At 43.0% G+C, this 15,329-nt stretch overlaps 1 protein-coding gene and 1 pseudogene across 2 annotated transcripts; one reads left to right on the forward strand and one right to left on the reverse strand.

Moving 5' to 3' along the window:
* Positions 1 to 3,915: 3,915 nt before the first annotated feature.
* LOC129846572 (coiled-coil domain-containing protein 80-like) lies at positions 3,916 to 13,696 on the reverse strand. Of its 2 annotated transcripts, none has more exons than XM_055914518.1 (9): positions 13,579 to 13,696; positions 10,578 to 10,664; positions 8,042 to 10,301; positions 7,622 to 7,778; positions 7,414 to 7,550; positions 6,993 to 7,144; positions 6,633 to 6,736; positions 4,665 to 4,748; positions 3,916 to 4,502 (listed from the first exon to the last, which is right to left on the reverse strand). In XM_055914518.1, exons 2-9 carry the CDS (start codon positions 10,583 to 10,585, stop codon positions 4,198 to 4,200), a joined length of 3,207 nt encoding a protein of 1,068 aa, XP_055770493.1. In that variant the 5' UTR covers positions 10,586 to 10,664; positions 13,579 to 13,696; the 3' UTR covers positions 3,916 to 4,197. The 2 variants fall into 2 exon arrangements, with proteins under 2 accessions (XP_055770493.1, XP_055770492.1); XM_055914517.1 differs by lacking the exon at positions 13,579 to 13,696 and adding an exon at positions 10,771 to 11,135.
* LOC129846573 (fas apoptotic inhibitory molecule 1-like) lies at positions 12,201 to 13,750 on the forward strand (annotated as a pseudogene).
* Positions 13,751 to 15,329: the final 1,579 nt, after the last annotated feature.

Genomic DNA, 15,329 nt, shown 5'->3' on the forward strand with positions numbered 1-15,329 from the left:
TCTGCATGTTAGCGATCAGATCGACCCCCGACAGATGTGTGCGTCTTCAAACGCCGAAGGACCGTCGGTTTTCAGTTGTTTTTTTTGTCAGCAACAGATCACATGACTTGTCATTTGAGGATCCCCTTCCGCTGTTAAAGTCTCGAGAGATTTGTCTGGACGGCTCAAGGGTTGTCCGATCATGACTGGCCCAGGCCCCAAGGGAAAGTTAAATACATTTGAGTTCTTCAATCTGGAATAAGACCTTTATTCAGCATACATACAGGTAACTGCCAAAATGAAGGAAACACCAGCATAGGAAACACGAGCCGCCAGAACAGCTTCAATGCGCCATGGCATATATTCTACAAGTATCTGTCACTCTGTTGGACGGATGTGACACTATTACTCCACGAGAAATTCCATCATTTGGCGTTTTGTTGATAGTTTTTAACGCTGATCCAGAATCTCTCATAAGTGTTTAGTTGGGTTGAGATCTGATGACTGAGAAACACACACACCCTTTAAACCCCCTATACTCTTTTGAGCCCTCTATTTCAAAGTCACTTAGATCTCTTCTTCAAGCCATGGTAGGAAAATGATGGGCAACTGGGAATTTGTATACAGGGGAGTGATGCGCTTTACAGCAGACTCGCACAATTCAATCGCTGGGTGAAAACTATTTTCTGTCCCTCCCAAAATATATTTGTAGATAACTGGCCCTCTTTCTGGGACTCACACACAAACAGGACCAAGCCTGGCATGCTCAGGAGTGACAGACTCTATCTTAGCTGGAGGGGTGCTCTCATCTTCTCTATCAACATAGTAGACAGGGCTCTAACTCCTCTAGCTCCACAATGAGATAGGGTGCAGGCCAGACAGTAGTCTGTCAGCCAGCCTGCCAGCCTAGTGTAGTCAGCTCAGTTTTCCCCATTCAGACCCTGTCTGTGCCTCGATGTAGGTCGGGCAAAACTAAACATGGTGGTGTTCACATTAGCAATCTCACTGGAATAAAGACCTCCTCCATTCCTGTCATTATTGAAAGATATTGTGATAATACCTCACATCCACAACGGCTCATAGTAATGGCTGGAATGGTGTAAATGGAATGGTATCAAACACATGGAAATGTGTTTTATGTGCTCAATACCATTCCTTTTATTCCGTTCCGGGATCATAGCCATTACAATTAAGGTGCCACCAGCCGCCTGTGCTCATATCTCAAAATAGTATTACTTAATGTTAGACCCCTCACTTCCAAGGCAGTCATAGTCAATGAACTAATCACTGATCATAAACTTCATGTGATTGGCCTGACTGAAACATGGCTCAAGACTGGTGAATATACTGGGTTAAATGAGGCCTCTCCTCCTGGTTACACGAGTGACCAAATCTCCACCAAATTGGAAGTCTTCCAACTAGCTTGGAAAGACAGTACCGTGCAATATCAAAAAGCCTACAATGCTGCTCGTTCAATCTACATTTACAACCTGAGGAGAATAAAACACGATTCAAAATAGATTTCTGATACTGTCGCAAAGCTAACTAAAATGCAGCATTCCCAAAGTGAGGATGGCCTTTACTTCAGCAGTGATGAATTCATTAACTTCTTTGATGAAAAGATCATGATCATTAAAAAGCAAATTACAGACTCCTGTTTGAATCAGTGTATTTCTCCAAAACTCAGTTATAATGAGTCTGCACAGAACTGCCAGGACCTCGGATCAATGGAGACACTCAAGTGTTTTTATCCTGTATATCTCCACACGTTCAAGAAAATAGTCATGGTCTCTAAACCTTCCAGCTGTCTACTGGACCCTATTCCAACTAAACTACTGAAAGAGCTACTTCCTGTGCTTCACCCTCCTTTTTGAACATAATAAATGTCTCCCTATCCTCCTGATGTGTACCAAACTCACTAAAAGTGGCAGTAATAAAGCCTCTCCTGAAACAGCCAAACCTTGTCCTGGAAAATGAAAATAATTATTGGCCTATATCGAATCTCCCATTCCTCTCAATTATTTTGGAAAAAAGCTGTTTCTCATCAACTCACTTCCTTCCTGAAGACAAATAATGTATACGAAACGCTCCAATCTGGTTTTAGACCCTATCATAGTACTGAGACCACACTTGTGAAGGTGGTAAATTACATTTTAATGGCGTCAGACCAAGGCTCTGTGTCTGTCCTCGTGCCCCTAGACTTTAGTGCTGCTTTTGACACCATTGATCACCACATTCTTTTTGAGAGATTAGAAACCCAAATTGGTCTACGCGGACAAGTTCATGCCTGGTTTAGATCTTATCTGTCGGAAAGATATCAGTTAGTCTCTGTGGATGGTTTGTCCTCTGACAAATCAATGTTAAGCTTCGGTATTCCTCAAGGTTCAATTTTAGGACAACTATTGTTTTCACTATGCTACCTCTTGGTGATGTCATTTGGAAACACAATGTCAACTGTCACTGCTATGCAGATGACACACAGCTGTACATTTCAATGAAACATGGTGAAGTCCCAAAATTGCATACCCTGGAAGCCTGTGTTTCAGACATAAGGAAGTAGATGGCGGCAATTATTTTACTTTTAAAAACTCAGACAAAACAGTGATGCTGGATCTCGGTCCAAAGAAACAAAGAAATCTGTTGTTTGATCTGACAATTAATCGCAGTGGTTGTACAGTCACCTAAAATAAAACAGCTTTTTTCCCATCTTTCTATCATTGCGAAACTCAGAAACGTTTTGTCAAAAAAATGCTAATCCATGCTTTTGTTACTTCAAGATTAGACTACTGAAAAACTGCTTTTTTCCCATCTTTCTATCATTGCGAAACTCAGAAACGTTTTGTCAAAAAATACTAATCCATGCTTTTGTTACTTCAAGATTAGACTACTGAAAAACTGCTTTTTTCCCATCTTTCTATCATTGCGAAACTCAGAAACGTTTTGTCAAAAAATGCTAATCCATGCTTTTGTTACTTCAAGATTAGACTACTGAAATGCTCTACTCTCCGGCTACCTGGATAAGGAACGAAATAAACACATCTGCTAGTGCTAAATACGGCTTCTAGAATTTTGACTAGAACCAAAACACGATCAAATACTCCAGTGCTGGTCTCTGTTAAGGCTAAGGCTGATTTCAAGGTTTTCCTGCTAACCTACAAAGCATTACATAGACTTGATCCTGCCTATCTCTCCGATTTGATCCTACAAACCTACATGTACGCTACAGTCACAAGACGCAGGCCTCGTTATTGTTCCTATAATTTCTAAGCAAACAGCTGGAGGCAGGGCCTTCCCCTATTACTGGGGCTGAGTCACTGGTTTTGCTAGTACCTAAGAGGGGTACATCACAACGTGCCAGGCATTTTTTGGTATACTCGACTTGAGTGGGTAGAGTGACTGATGTCATCTTCCTGTCTGGTTTTGCGCCCCCTTTGGCTCGTGTGGTGGGGGAGATCTTTGTGGGCTATATTTGGTGGTCTGTTGATATCTCTCTGGTGGTGTGGGGGCTCTGCTTTGGCAAAGTTGGTGGGGTTGAAGAACGATCTGGCCTTAATGGCCCATGTACTCTTATAATCTCCACCAGGCACAGCCTGGGAAGGACTGGCCACCCCTCAGAACCTGGTTCCGCACTAGGTTTCTTCCTAGGTTCCTGCCTTTCTAGGGAGTTTTTTCTAGCCACCGGGCTTCTACATCTGCATTGCCTGCTCTTTTGGATTTTACACTGGTTTTCTGTATATAAGCAATTTGTGACATCTGATTGATGATGACTCTAAGCATGATGGGATGTTAATTGCTTAACTAACTCAGGAACCACACCTGTGTGGAGGCACCTGCTTTCAAGACACTTTGTATCCATCATTTACTCAAGTGTTTCCTTTATTTGGGCAGTTACCTGTATATCTCCATACAAGATAACAAATATATGCACAACATAAGGCAATTGCCAAATGTTTTTAATCTGAAATCTCCATTCTCCCTGTGAAACAAATCATACATTCAATAGACAAAAATATAATGGAAGAAAAAGTATGCTGCATTTTCATAATCTATTATAGAAAAGTCAATTCTTATAAAAACAACATCACAGTTATCAAAATGCAAAAAGAAGCCTTCATGAAATGCCATTCATACAATGGCTTCATATAGTTCGTGGGACAAGGCCACAACCAGGCCTCAATAGAAAATCCAACACATCCTGAGGGGAACATTCTCAATCCTTTAGTAACCATATCCACGGTGGTAACCATCCGGGTCTCTGTCATGACTGTAGCCCCCATACTCATCCTCAGGACAGCGCATGCCAAGGGACTTCTGGATAGCCATCTCCTGTCTGCGGAGCTGCATGGAGTCAACCAGATCATATATGATGGACATGGACCACATGGGAGACGGGTACCAGGACTTGACGTTGCCATCTTTCCCCACCAGCAGCATAGAGAAGTACTCTGGGCTGATCTGGAAGTAGTTCCTGATGTCCTGCACCAGAGAGGGAGAAACGTCCTCACGTTCCACAGTGGCAGTCCCTGTGACACAGGCAGGGTTGAGGGGTTAACTTGAATTGATTTCATACATTAAGAACAACATAATGTTTAGAAGAAGAAGAAGATCTAAACCTAAATCAAATCTTCAGTTATATAAACTCAGGGTTTTCCCACCAATATCGTAACAGTAATTCTGTTTCTTACCGTTGATTGGGTATAGCTCAAGGGTCCCGCCCATATCCTCCATGTCCTTTCCAATCAGCTTCAGCACAGACAAGTGGCGCAGGCCTGAGTAGAGCCAGGTGAAAACATATCATTTCACATGACCTCTTACGCCTAATATCAAACCCCTTTCAAACCAAGCCCTAGCGCCTTCCCAAAGATATCTAGTACATGTGAAGGTATGGATATAGGTGAAAGCAGTGGTTTTAATTTAACTAGGCAGGCAAGTCAGTTCAAGAACAAATTATTATTTACAAGGATGGCCTACCCCCGGCCAAACCCTAACCCGGACGACACTGGGCCAAAAGTGTGCTGCCCTATGGGACTCCCAATCACGGCCGGTTGTGATACAGGCTGGAATTGAACCAGGGTCTGTAGTGACGCCTCGACTATTGAGATGCAGTGCTTTAAACCGCTGCGCCACTCAGGAGCCCAAATAATACTATTCAGGGTAGTAGAATGGAGGATACACTATTATACTACACAGAATGGAGGGTACAGTATTATACTACACAGAATGGAGGGTACAGTATTATACTACACCGAATGGAAGGTATAGTATTATACTACACAGAATGACCTCTCTCTCTGTCTAAGAGAGACAGAGCCCAATTTCTGCAATGTGGCCAAACTGAGTCCATGACACATTTCCCAGTAGAAGCACTAAAGTGCATGTATACAACTGAAGCTCAACGATCTTGTTTTATTATTCACTGTGCTCGCTAGATTCCTTTCCCCAAATTGCAAATGTTTCTAATCTGCAGATCTTTCATCCCAGGACTATTAATGTCATCCACAGAAAGACTGTGTTGGCAGCTAAACAATAGCCTGTCCTCCCAAACGAAGAACCCTGTTTTTCATCAGTACTAGACCAACATGAGTAGTTGACCACATTGTCTACAACAGGCTCAAAACCAAATACCAAACATTCTGGCGAGTCTCAAGAGACCTCTATCGTAACCCAGCTTTAGAGTGGTGTCCATTTTCTAATCTAAACAATTCAGGCATGTTATAGCTAAACGCCCAAAATTACCTTTTGTTTGTTTGCATAGCTAATGCAGTTTGTTACATATTTTGCAACAGTTAAAACTAATTGTGACAGACTCTGCAAGCTACAAATAAGTTGATATTCCATGAGATGATCTTCTGTTAATAGTTATGTTAGTAGTTCATTTGAACTCTGAAAAGATATATCATGATGCTTGTACGGCATGGCTCGTTGGACCAACAGTGACAGACAGTAACAACAAGGGATGAGGACAGTGTGTTTCAGGAGTGGTATTTGAGAGATAACCCTCCCTGCACCATCTCTATAAGCTTGAGGGAGTGGTATTTGAGAGATAACCCTCCCTGCACCATCTCTATAAGCTTGAGGGAGTGGTATTTGAGAGATAACCCTCCCTGCACCATCTCTATAAGCTTGAGGGAGTGGTATTTGAGAGATTACCCTCCCTGCACCATCTCTATAAGCTTGAGGGAGTGGTATTTGAGAGATAACCCTCCCTGCACCATCTCTATAAGCTTGAGGGAGTGAGCTGGTGAGTTATTCAGGAAATATGTCTGCTCTTGAACGTAACAGGCAAAGCATTTTTTGATAATGTTTTATTGTCACATACACCAGATAGGAGCAGTGAAATGTGTTGTTTTACAGGGTCAGTCAGCACCCCTGGAGCAAATTAGGGTTAAATGCCTTGCTCAAGGGCACATCGACAGATTTTCACCTTATCGGCTCAGGTATTCGAACCAACAACCTTTCAGTTACTGGCCCAACACTTTAACCGCTACGCTACCTGTCACCCTAGTTGACCAAAATGTGGCCACACAATCTGAACATCTCCGCAAATGGGTGTGAAGCAGCCAAGACAAACACTTAAGGGCCCCAGTGAAATCATCAAGAAACGTCTAATGTACCGTACAGGCCTGAGACAACAGTGTGACATCACAACTCACCCAGATTGCAGGCCTGGCTAGTCAGGGCGTAGAGCTGCTGCTGATAGGCCCATTCCTCGTCGTCAGAGGAGGAGATCACAAACAGCCTGCGTCTCCAGCGGAACCTAGAAAAATATAAACACAGAACAAACAATGACATCAAATATATACAAACAAAATTCCACAAGCCTTTGAGAAGAACAAAAAGGTTACAAATGCATTTCCTTACTTATTTGCATATATGTTCGACCAGGAGCACACAGGATGTCAGCGTCAGTTTTAGGCAAGTGTATTTGTCAGTTGTGTTGACTTGAAACTGCAGTCACACAGTCTTATATTGCAATCGCATAGTCCTAGATAATAACAAATGCCCACTAGTACCGTGAGAGGAAGTTCTCCAGGGATTTGGATTTGTCTTCGTTCTTACACGCCACTCCTTGTCTCTTCTGCTGCTCCATCTCCCTGATGCGAGAAGAGAATGTGTCTATGTAGTCAAACACAGCCGTCATGGCGATGGGCACCTCATATTCTTGCTGTGAATGGGGACAGAAAACCATATCACCAATCTTTAGACAGAAAAAGTGTTTCGGATGATACTGTATCAATTCAGTGCAGTAAAATGGAGTTATTGAAGCACTCAACCGATATGATGGATTTTCACTCAGACGTAGGACCGAAAGGTTAAACGCTCTTTCATCAAAATAACCAGGTCATCCAGGATGCACAATACTAAGTAGCAGTATACAATAACACATTGTAATTATACCGCAGTAAGCTTTATAGGGAAGCAAGGCCAACCAACCTTCACTTTCATATCAAAGTCGGTCAGCACCATATAGTAGTCGTCAAATATCAGTCCCAACTCATTCCTTAAGGCTCTGATGAGGGGCTGGTTTGTGAAGTCCTCTTCTTTCATGCCTTTCAGAGGCTGATCCTTCTCTGTAACCACAAACTTGTATTACACTTGTCATCAGAGTAAAATAGAATTGAAAGTTCAAAACTTTACTTACCAGCCTGGTAATGGTCCATCTTCATGGTGCCATTGGTCAGAGAGCCAAAGATGGTGATAAGAGAGATTTTTCTGACGCCCAATTCACACACATGCTCCAGATACTCATCTCTCTGCTGCGTGTACATAGGATTCTCCTCGTCTGGAGTACTGATCACCTGGGAGGGAAAGAAAAGTGACTGTTGTATCATGTGTCTATTCTATTCTATTCTATTCTGTTCTATTCAGTTCTATTCTATTCTGTTCAGTTCTGTTCTAGTCAGTTGTATTCTATTCTGTTCAGTTCTGTTCTATTCAGTTCGGTTCTATTCTGTTCGGTTCTATTCCATTCTATTTAGTTATATTCTGTTCTAGTGTACCAATATGCATGCTTCATATCAGATTTAATCAATACATTTATGTAATACAACAGAATACTCACAAGTAGACGTCGTCTCTTCTCAAAATGACCCAAAAAGGATACTAAGAGGTTTGGCTGTTTTGTGGAGGGCCTCTTGTTGTCTGCTTCTTTCTCCTGGTTAATAGCGGCCTTCTTCCCTGGTCTCCTGCCACGATAGAAGCCACCATCACTGTCTTTAGTAGCCTTCAACCTTTTCTTGTCTGCTTTACTCTTTTTGCCTGATTTATCAGCCTTTTTCTTCCTCTCTGCATTGACAGGCCGCTTGACCTTGCTCTTCTTGGGGGAAGCTGTTTCCACCTGTGCATCAGAGTCAACCTTAAGTTCACTGCCCAGCTCTTCCCCACCTTCAGTTGGTTTGTCGTTAGTGAGCTGAGTTGGAGAGGTAACAACTTGTCGGCCATGTTTGGTATCGTCGGTTGTGTCTTCTTCATATTGGTCTCTGTGGGATTCTGTAACGTCATCTATGCCATTTTTGTGGGTCTCTGAGAGGGTGTAGGAGGATTCGTCTGTGGTGGGGACCTCTAGGTCCCAGTGTGGTGTTGTCTGGGGGTCCAAGGGCTTCGGAACTGTGGGTTTTGTGGTGGTTGTGGTTCGTCGTGTTGTGGTTGTTGGTTTTATTGTGGTGGTTGGTTTTGTAGTGGTGGTGGTCGTGGTTGCTTTGGTTGTGGTTGTTGGTTTTGTTGTGGTGGTTGGTTTTGTAGTGGTGGTGGTCGTGGTTGCTTTGGTTGTGGTTGTTGGTTTTGTTGTGGTGGTTGGTTTTGTAGTGGTGGTGGTTGTGGTGGCTTTGGTTGTGGTTGTTGGTTTTATTGTGGTGGTTGGTTTTGTAGTGGTGGTGGTCGTGGTTGCTTTGGTTGTGGTTGTTGGTTTTGTTGTGGTGGTTGGTTTTGTAGTGGTGGTGGTTGTGGTGGCTTTGGTTGTGGTTGTTGGTTTTGTTGTGGTGGTTGGTTTTGTAGTGGTGGTGGTCGTGGTTGCTTTGGTTGTGGTTGTTGGTTTTGTTGTGGTGGTTACTTTTGTGGTGGTTGTAGTAGTTGGTTTTGTTGTGGTCGTGGTTGTTTTTCTGGTGGTGGTTGTGGTTGGCTTTGCTGTAGTTGTGGTTGCTTTTGTTGTTGGTGGTGGTTTTGTTGAGGTTGTAGTTGCTGTTGTTTTTGTTGTTGTTGGTTTAGTTGTGGTGGCTGTGGTTGGCTTTGTTGTAATTGTGGTTGCCTTTGTGGTCATAGTTGGTTTTGTGGTTGGTCGGGTTGTGGTAACTGTCACAGCCTTTGGTTTTTGAGCTGGTCTCTGCACCCCTTTCCTCACTGGCACCCTCTCCACTGTAGAGTTCACTCTGACCTCTGACCCCGTAGTCAATACCCCCTGGACCTGAGACTCAACCACCTGGCCCTCAACACCGGCCGCCTTGCACCTCTGCACGAAGCCCCTCTGCCTGGCCTTCTCCAGCTTGCGCATGTGGGTCTGGTCCATCACCTCGTACATAGCCTCCAGCCTGACCGGGTACGGGTACCTCTCCTCCACCTGGAGGGTCTTCCTCAGGAGAATCATGCCAAACTTCCCCTCCTCCAGCTTCAGGAAGTTCATCAGCCTGGGGATGAGGACCGTATCCAGGGGCTCCTCCGTCACCTGTCCCTTGGCGTTGACCCGCCGCACCTTCCCGCCTCGCTCTCCTTCCTGGTGGAACATCACGATCATCTGCATGTGCCGCTCCGCCATCTGGCAGTAGACGTCCGACTTGAGGAGGGTCATCATCAGGCGATAGTAACCGTCTGAGTCATGTGGGGCGGAGATGACCAGGACCCGGTTCTTCCCTGCGAAGCTGGCCAGGACGTTGAGGGAGCCTGCGCTGCCGGGGACGGTGCGGGCTGGTGTGGACTGAGGCTGAACCGCCACCCCTGTCACTGGTTTACTGTTGTCTTGAGATGTGCCAGTGCCACTGCCAACCTGGTTTATGGGTTTCTTTGGTTGTTGGGGTATTCTTCTGCTTGGCATCATCCTTCTGCTTGGTGGTCCTTTTCCTCTTCTTGGAGACTCAGCTTTCTCATCTCTCTGCATTCTGTCACGATGGCTCATCATAGGGGATACATTTATACCACCAGCGGAAGGAGCAATACTGTCAGAGTTCAACACGTTTTGTGTGGTGTTAAAAATCCCCCCCTGGAGGGAAGTTTGTTGTAAGATTGTCCTTTTGAGGGGTCTCCTGTCAGAGGCCCCCGTGCTCCATACCAGCAACAGCCATAACACACAGAGATGCAGTGTCTGTTTCATTTTTGCAGTGTCAAAGAAAAACCTACAATGGGTATAAGAAGATCATTGAGAGAGGCATTGCCTGTAGTCCTCTGTCTTTCTGACGTTGTGTCCAGTTTTCAGATGAAATAACTGATCAGTGATTATCCATAAACACGCTTTGTTTGAGAAGAGAAAATTTGTTCAGCAGTAGGTTATGACGTAACTGTTCAGAAAGACAAATGCACAATCTGGGCTGCTTCAATAAAGTAAACACAAACACTTGTCAACTTGTGTGCTATAATCCTACTGAAAGTTTACATGAACATGCACCATTTACCATTCCATTCTGGTGACAAAAAAGAACTCCCCGATGATAAGAAATAATATGGCAGTCGTCCAATGCCTCCTTTCTCAGTTTCTGCAGCTGAAATGACATACATTTAATTTAATGTTAATGTAGACAGTGCAACCTCTGCTTACTAGGCGGCTACACGTAACGGTTCCATATATTCTGTCTATACAAAACTTACTCCATCGATTGTAACTTTAGAGGTCATTTTACTCTTTTCTAACGTCTTCAGAAAGAGAGAGATTTCTGGAAGTCTCAATGCGTTGTCGGCAAGGAGGGATCTTCTGCCTTCCCCCTTCCAGCGCATCGAGTTACCCGAGTAAATACTATGTAACCACAGACTCCATACCCGCTCTCTCCCCTCTGAGGACCAACCCAAGACCAAGAAAGAAACGATTTATGCCGCGTTCACGTGCACGTCGGAACGAGAAAACTCGGAAATGTCCGACTTGCTAATTGTTTATAGCTATACACGTGCCGAGTTCAACCAGTCAGAAAGTCGAACATTTCCGAGTTTCCTAGTACAGACTATTCTAGTACAGACTATTACTTGAACGCAGCATAAGTAGCGGCTCTCACGGCAAGGTTCGACACCGCCCACCGTACACATGTACACAGAATACAGCACTATAGTTATTACAACCATATCTTCTCATGAAATAACTTGGCTGCGTTTATTTATGTATTACCAATGCAGTCTATATCCATAAGATGCCATGGATGTAATTTAAGTCTCAAATAATCAGATATGGTAGGCCCAACTATTTTATATTCTATTAAAATAATGTCAATAAAAATACATGATGGGATTGGAATTTTATTCATATAGATTTTTACAAGCACAATTGATTATTGTTGTTTTAATAACCAGTAAACTAAAGTTTGGGGAAGTTAGGAAGTTTTATTGAGGGAAACTAGACAAGGTAGTGTTATGCCATCTACTGGCAGGCTTTGCCACAAAGTTTGCTCTTCTTAGTTTTTATTTTATTTGGTTTTGTTGTTGTAATTTTACCACCTTTTTCTTCACAATTTCGTGATATCCAATTGTGATCTTGTCTCATCGCTGCAACTCCCCCAACGGGCTCAGGAGAGGCGAAGGTCGAGTCATGCGCGCTCTTCTGTGATCGTCTGAATACCTTGGTCAATATACCAAATAATGACCGCACTGTCAATAATAATCGTAACAGTCAATAACAGTGCAATCATATATAAGCTCACTATTTGGCACGCTCCAAATTCAACCAATGTGTTATAGCTATTTATTGGAGATTTATAAACTACATTTAAGCTTCTAAACTGCTTACGTCTAGGCTCTTTATATTACTAATGTTAATAATAATCCATGGGATTTTTATATCGCTTTTCAAAGACCCAAAGATGCTTGAAAAAAGACGTTAGAAAGATCCTTAATAAAGACGCTTTCTTTATACTGTATGTTTGATCACAAATGTGTGATTCATTTGTTGATTTGTTTGCTAATTGTGAGTGTGATTTATTTAACCTAGGCCTGTCTAAAGAAGGTATAGGCATCACCTAGGCCTGTCTAAAGAAGGTATAGGCATCACCTAGGCCTGTCTCAAGAAGGTTCACTGTAGAAGTCTCACATACAAATTACCTCTGGCAGTAATTGGATTGAAAGAGGTCTTGCAGCAATAAGCCTCTTACAGTATTGCAGTTTGCACTTGTTGCTGAGCAGAGCAGAGCAGATCCAGGACAGTTTGATGGACACACGGACTAACATTGCCTAATAACTGCCTATAGGATGAGATTTGAACTACAACCTTGGTTTGAAACGAGGATAGCGTCGATGGGACATATATAATCATTTCCAGTTAGGCCTACAGGCTTTATAGCCCTGGAAGGTCAGTCAAAATGATGGCCGGAGATGTTGTTGGTATCTGGGAGGTGGCGTTAAGCGATGGGGTTTACAGGATTGAGTTTGAACACGGCACGGCGACAGGGAAGAGGGTTGTTTGGATCAATGGACAGGTACGTAGGCCCTGAAACGTATTCCCTTTTCAAATCTCTAATGTGTTATTGGGTAGTCAGAGCTATGTACAGAAGGTCTATGGCTGTCTGATTTGCTTTCTTCCTCAGGAGGTGCTCAGAAGAGATTGGATGTTCAAACTGGTTGGAAAGGAGACCTTCACAGTGGGAGGCATGAAAACAAAAGCAACAGTAAACATTGAGGCTATCAGTGGCTTTAACTACGAGTACACCTTGGAGATTGATGGCAAGAGTCTCCAGAAGTTCATAGATAACAGATCCAAAGTCACTAAGACGTGGGTGCTGCAAGTGGATGGTGTTGACTGCAGGATTGTCCTTGGTAAGGCTCAAAAAACAAAAAGGATATTCTTTCCTATGAGCATTGAGCAATATTTCAGTGTCAATACCAGCTACACTGTCTATTCCAAAAAGTCTATAAAAACATAGTCGGCTGTGTGTAAGGCAACATGCAGGTCAGCGCTGTTCTGAGGAGTATAATCTATTTAGGGGAACACTTCTGGGCGGGCTATTTTAAGGCATCCGAGCAACCTGATTGGAAGGAACGCTGTCCTTTGTAGCCTATAGCAGAAAGCTCCATGTGACATGAATAAACAAAGCAGGGAACTCTGCACTGTGTGATGTTATGATGCTCTTATGGATGTGTAATGCACACCGGTAAATCATTAACAATCATTCCAATGGCCTGCATGGTGCTTCTGTCCTGTAGGCCTATGGTGAAAAATATGATACAAGCAATACTAATAATATACTAAATTACTACTGTATGGTTTTTTTCCACAGAAAAGGACACAATGGATGTATGGTTCAATGGGCAGAAAATGGAGACAGAGGTATTTTTTCAACTTCATATGGAATTGAATGTGCAGTTATTGTGTCCATGAATGTTGCATACATACATAGGCCAAGGTTCTGGTTTAACATGATTCACTAATGTTTTGGTCCATACTTTTGTCCTTCCAGTCCTTTATTGATATTTATATACCTTCTCTTATTGTCGGCTATAGGGAGAGTTTGTGGATGACGGAACAGAGACACACTTCACGGTGGCAGACCATGACTGCTGCATCAAGGCTTTGAGCAGTGGGAAGAAGAGAGCTGGCATCATCCATTACTTAATGGTGGATGGGGAAGCAGTGCCCGGCTGGACAGATTGAAGAGGACCGCTGAACTTTTCAAGTCAGGAATCTGAAATGTTGGATATCTCCTATGTAAATATAAATGAAGAAGCAGCCTCAGGGATGAGTGAGTGGCATTGAACTAAGATATCAATCGACTCAAGGTCTCTGTACTGTTTCTAGGTTTTCAAAGATGGGATCAATATTTCTATGGTGGAACTAAGGAGTATTATCTTTCTAATAACGAGGTTGTGTATAAATAAGTCAATTAATCAAAGGAAATATGTAAATATTTCACATTTCAAATCATCAATCAATAAAATATATCAATACATGTTTAAGTTTTGAGTGTAATCATGTATGATCTTTGCTTGTTTATGCAGATGCTACGCTATATTGCACTAAGCCAAATGTATCTCTTCTCAAATATGAATACCTTAGAGCTCCATATCTATGGCTAAACTAATGTTATATATTAGCATATACTGTACATGTGAGTGAACATTCTTCAAATGCCCTGAGAAACAGATGCGCAGCCTCTGCGCAATAAGTACATTCAAGAACGCGACGCCTCTGAACCAGCCAATGCCGCCATAGAGATAGGTTGAAAACTATTGTGCCCAAATGAATTATCGTGCCCAAATGCCTATTTTAGCATGGGCATCGCCATTGAGGACTTTCACCATTTTAAAGTAGTCAACTGGGTGGGACTTCCTATGTGTTAAGGAAGGATCATACAATTCTATCCAGGTCACCAGGAGGGATCAGCCAATGAATTACACTCGTCAGAAAACATTCCATAAATGCAGGTGGCAATAAATTGCTAACCTCGGCTTTATACCTGTTAAAACAACACACTCCAGGTGGCAGTATGCATCCATTCAGTTTTTTTGCCAACTCATAGAAGTAGTAGAATAAGAAAATGGACTACTTCAAAATGGAGATGGACGCAATGGCTCTGCCTGTGCTCTCACAGAGGCCATAATAGAACAGATACAATGATGCGATGTCTATCTAAGTCTATGGGTTGCAGCAGACGTTTTCCAGTAGGAAACGTTCAGGGAATGACGTCCAATGATACAGACGGGATGGATTTCTACCCAAGAGGAAGGGGAAAGCACCTATGTTTGCCGATAAACTAGAGCAATCTGTAAAACATATATTGCTCTCATAGCAATAAGTAGCCACATTTTTATTGTGTCTTGGAATTTTCGGCAACTGCATGCGCCCAGTGTTTGGACAAAATCCGGACTGTGGGGGGAGTTTTGCGCCTGCTTTTGCACGCTAAACAAAACAACGAACGAGGACTTGGCTGCGCAGAACACACATCCAGCCACGATTAGTAACTATTTAGCTAGTTATGTAGATTGCTTTTGGCAGGTTTGCCTGGGTACATAACTACATTGGTTTATTTGCATGTTTGTGAAGAAAAGCTCAAACAGATTGGTCGGTCTAAGGAGAGAATGATAGGGGTTTGAGAAATTCAGAGTTTTGTCCCCGGCTTGGACGTTAGCTACTGCTAGCTACCGAGTTAGCAAATGCCAAAGGGCCTATTTAGCAAGCGTTTTCAAACCTTTCCAGCGTTTGAGAGTTATGACATGACTGTTGTACAGTGCTT

Source organism: Salvelinus fontinalis, unplaced genomic scaffold (assembly GCF_029448725.1).
Source record: "Salvelinus fontinalis isolate EN_2023a unplaced genomic scaffold, ASM2944872v1 scaffold_0589, whole genome shotgun sequence".
In the NCBI taxonomy this organism is placed as follows: domain Eukaryota; kingdom Metazoa; phylum Chordata; class Actinopteri; order Salmoniformes; family Salmonidae; genus Salvelinus; species Salvelinus fontinalis.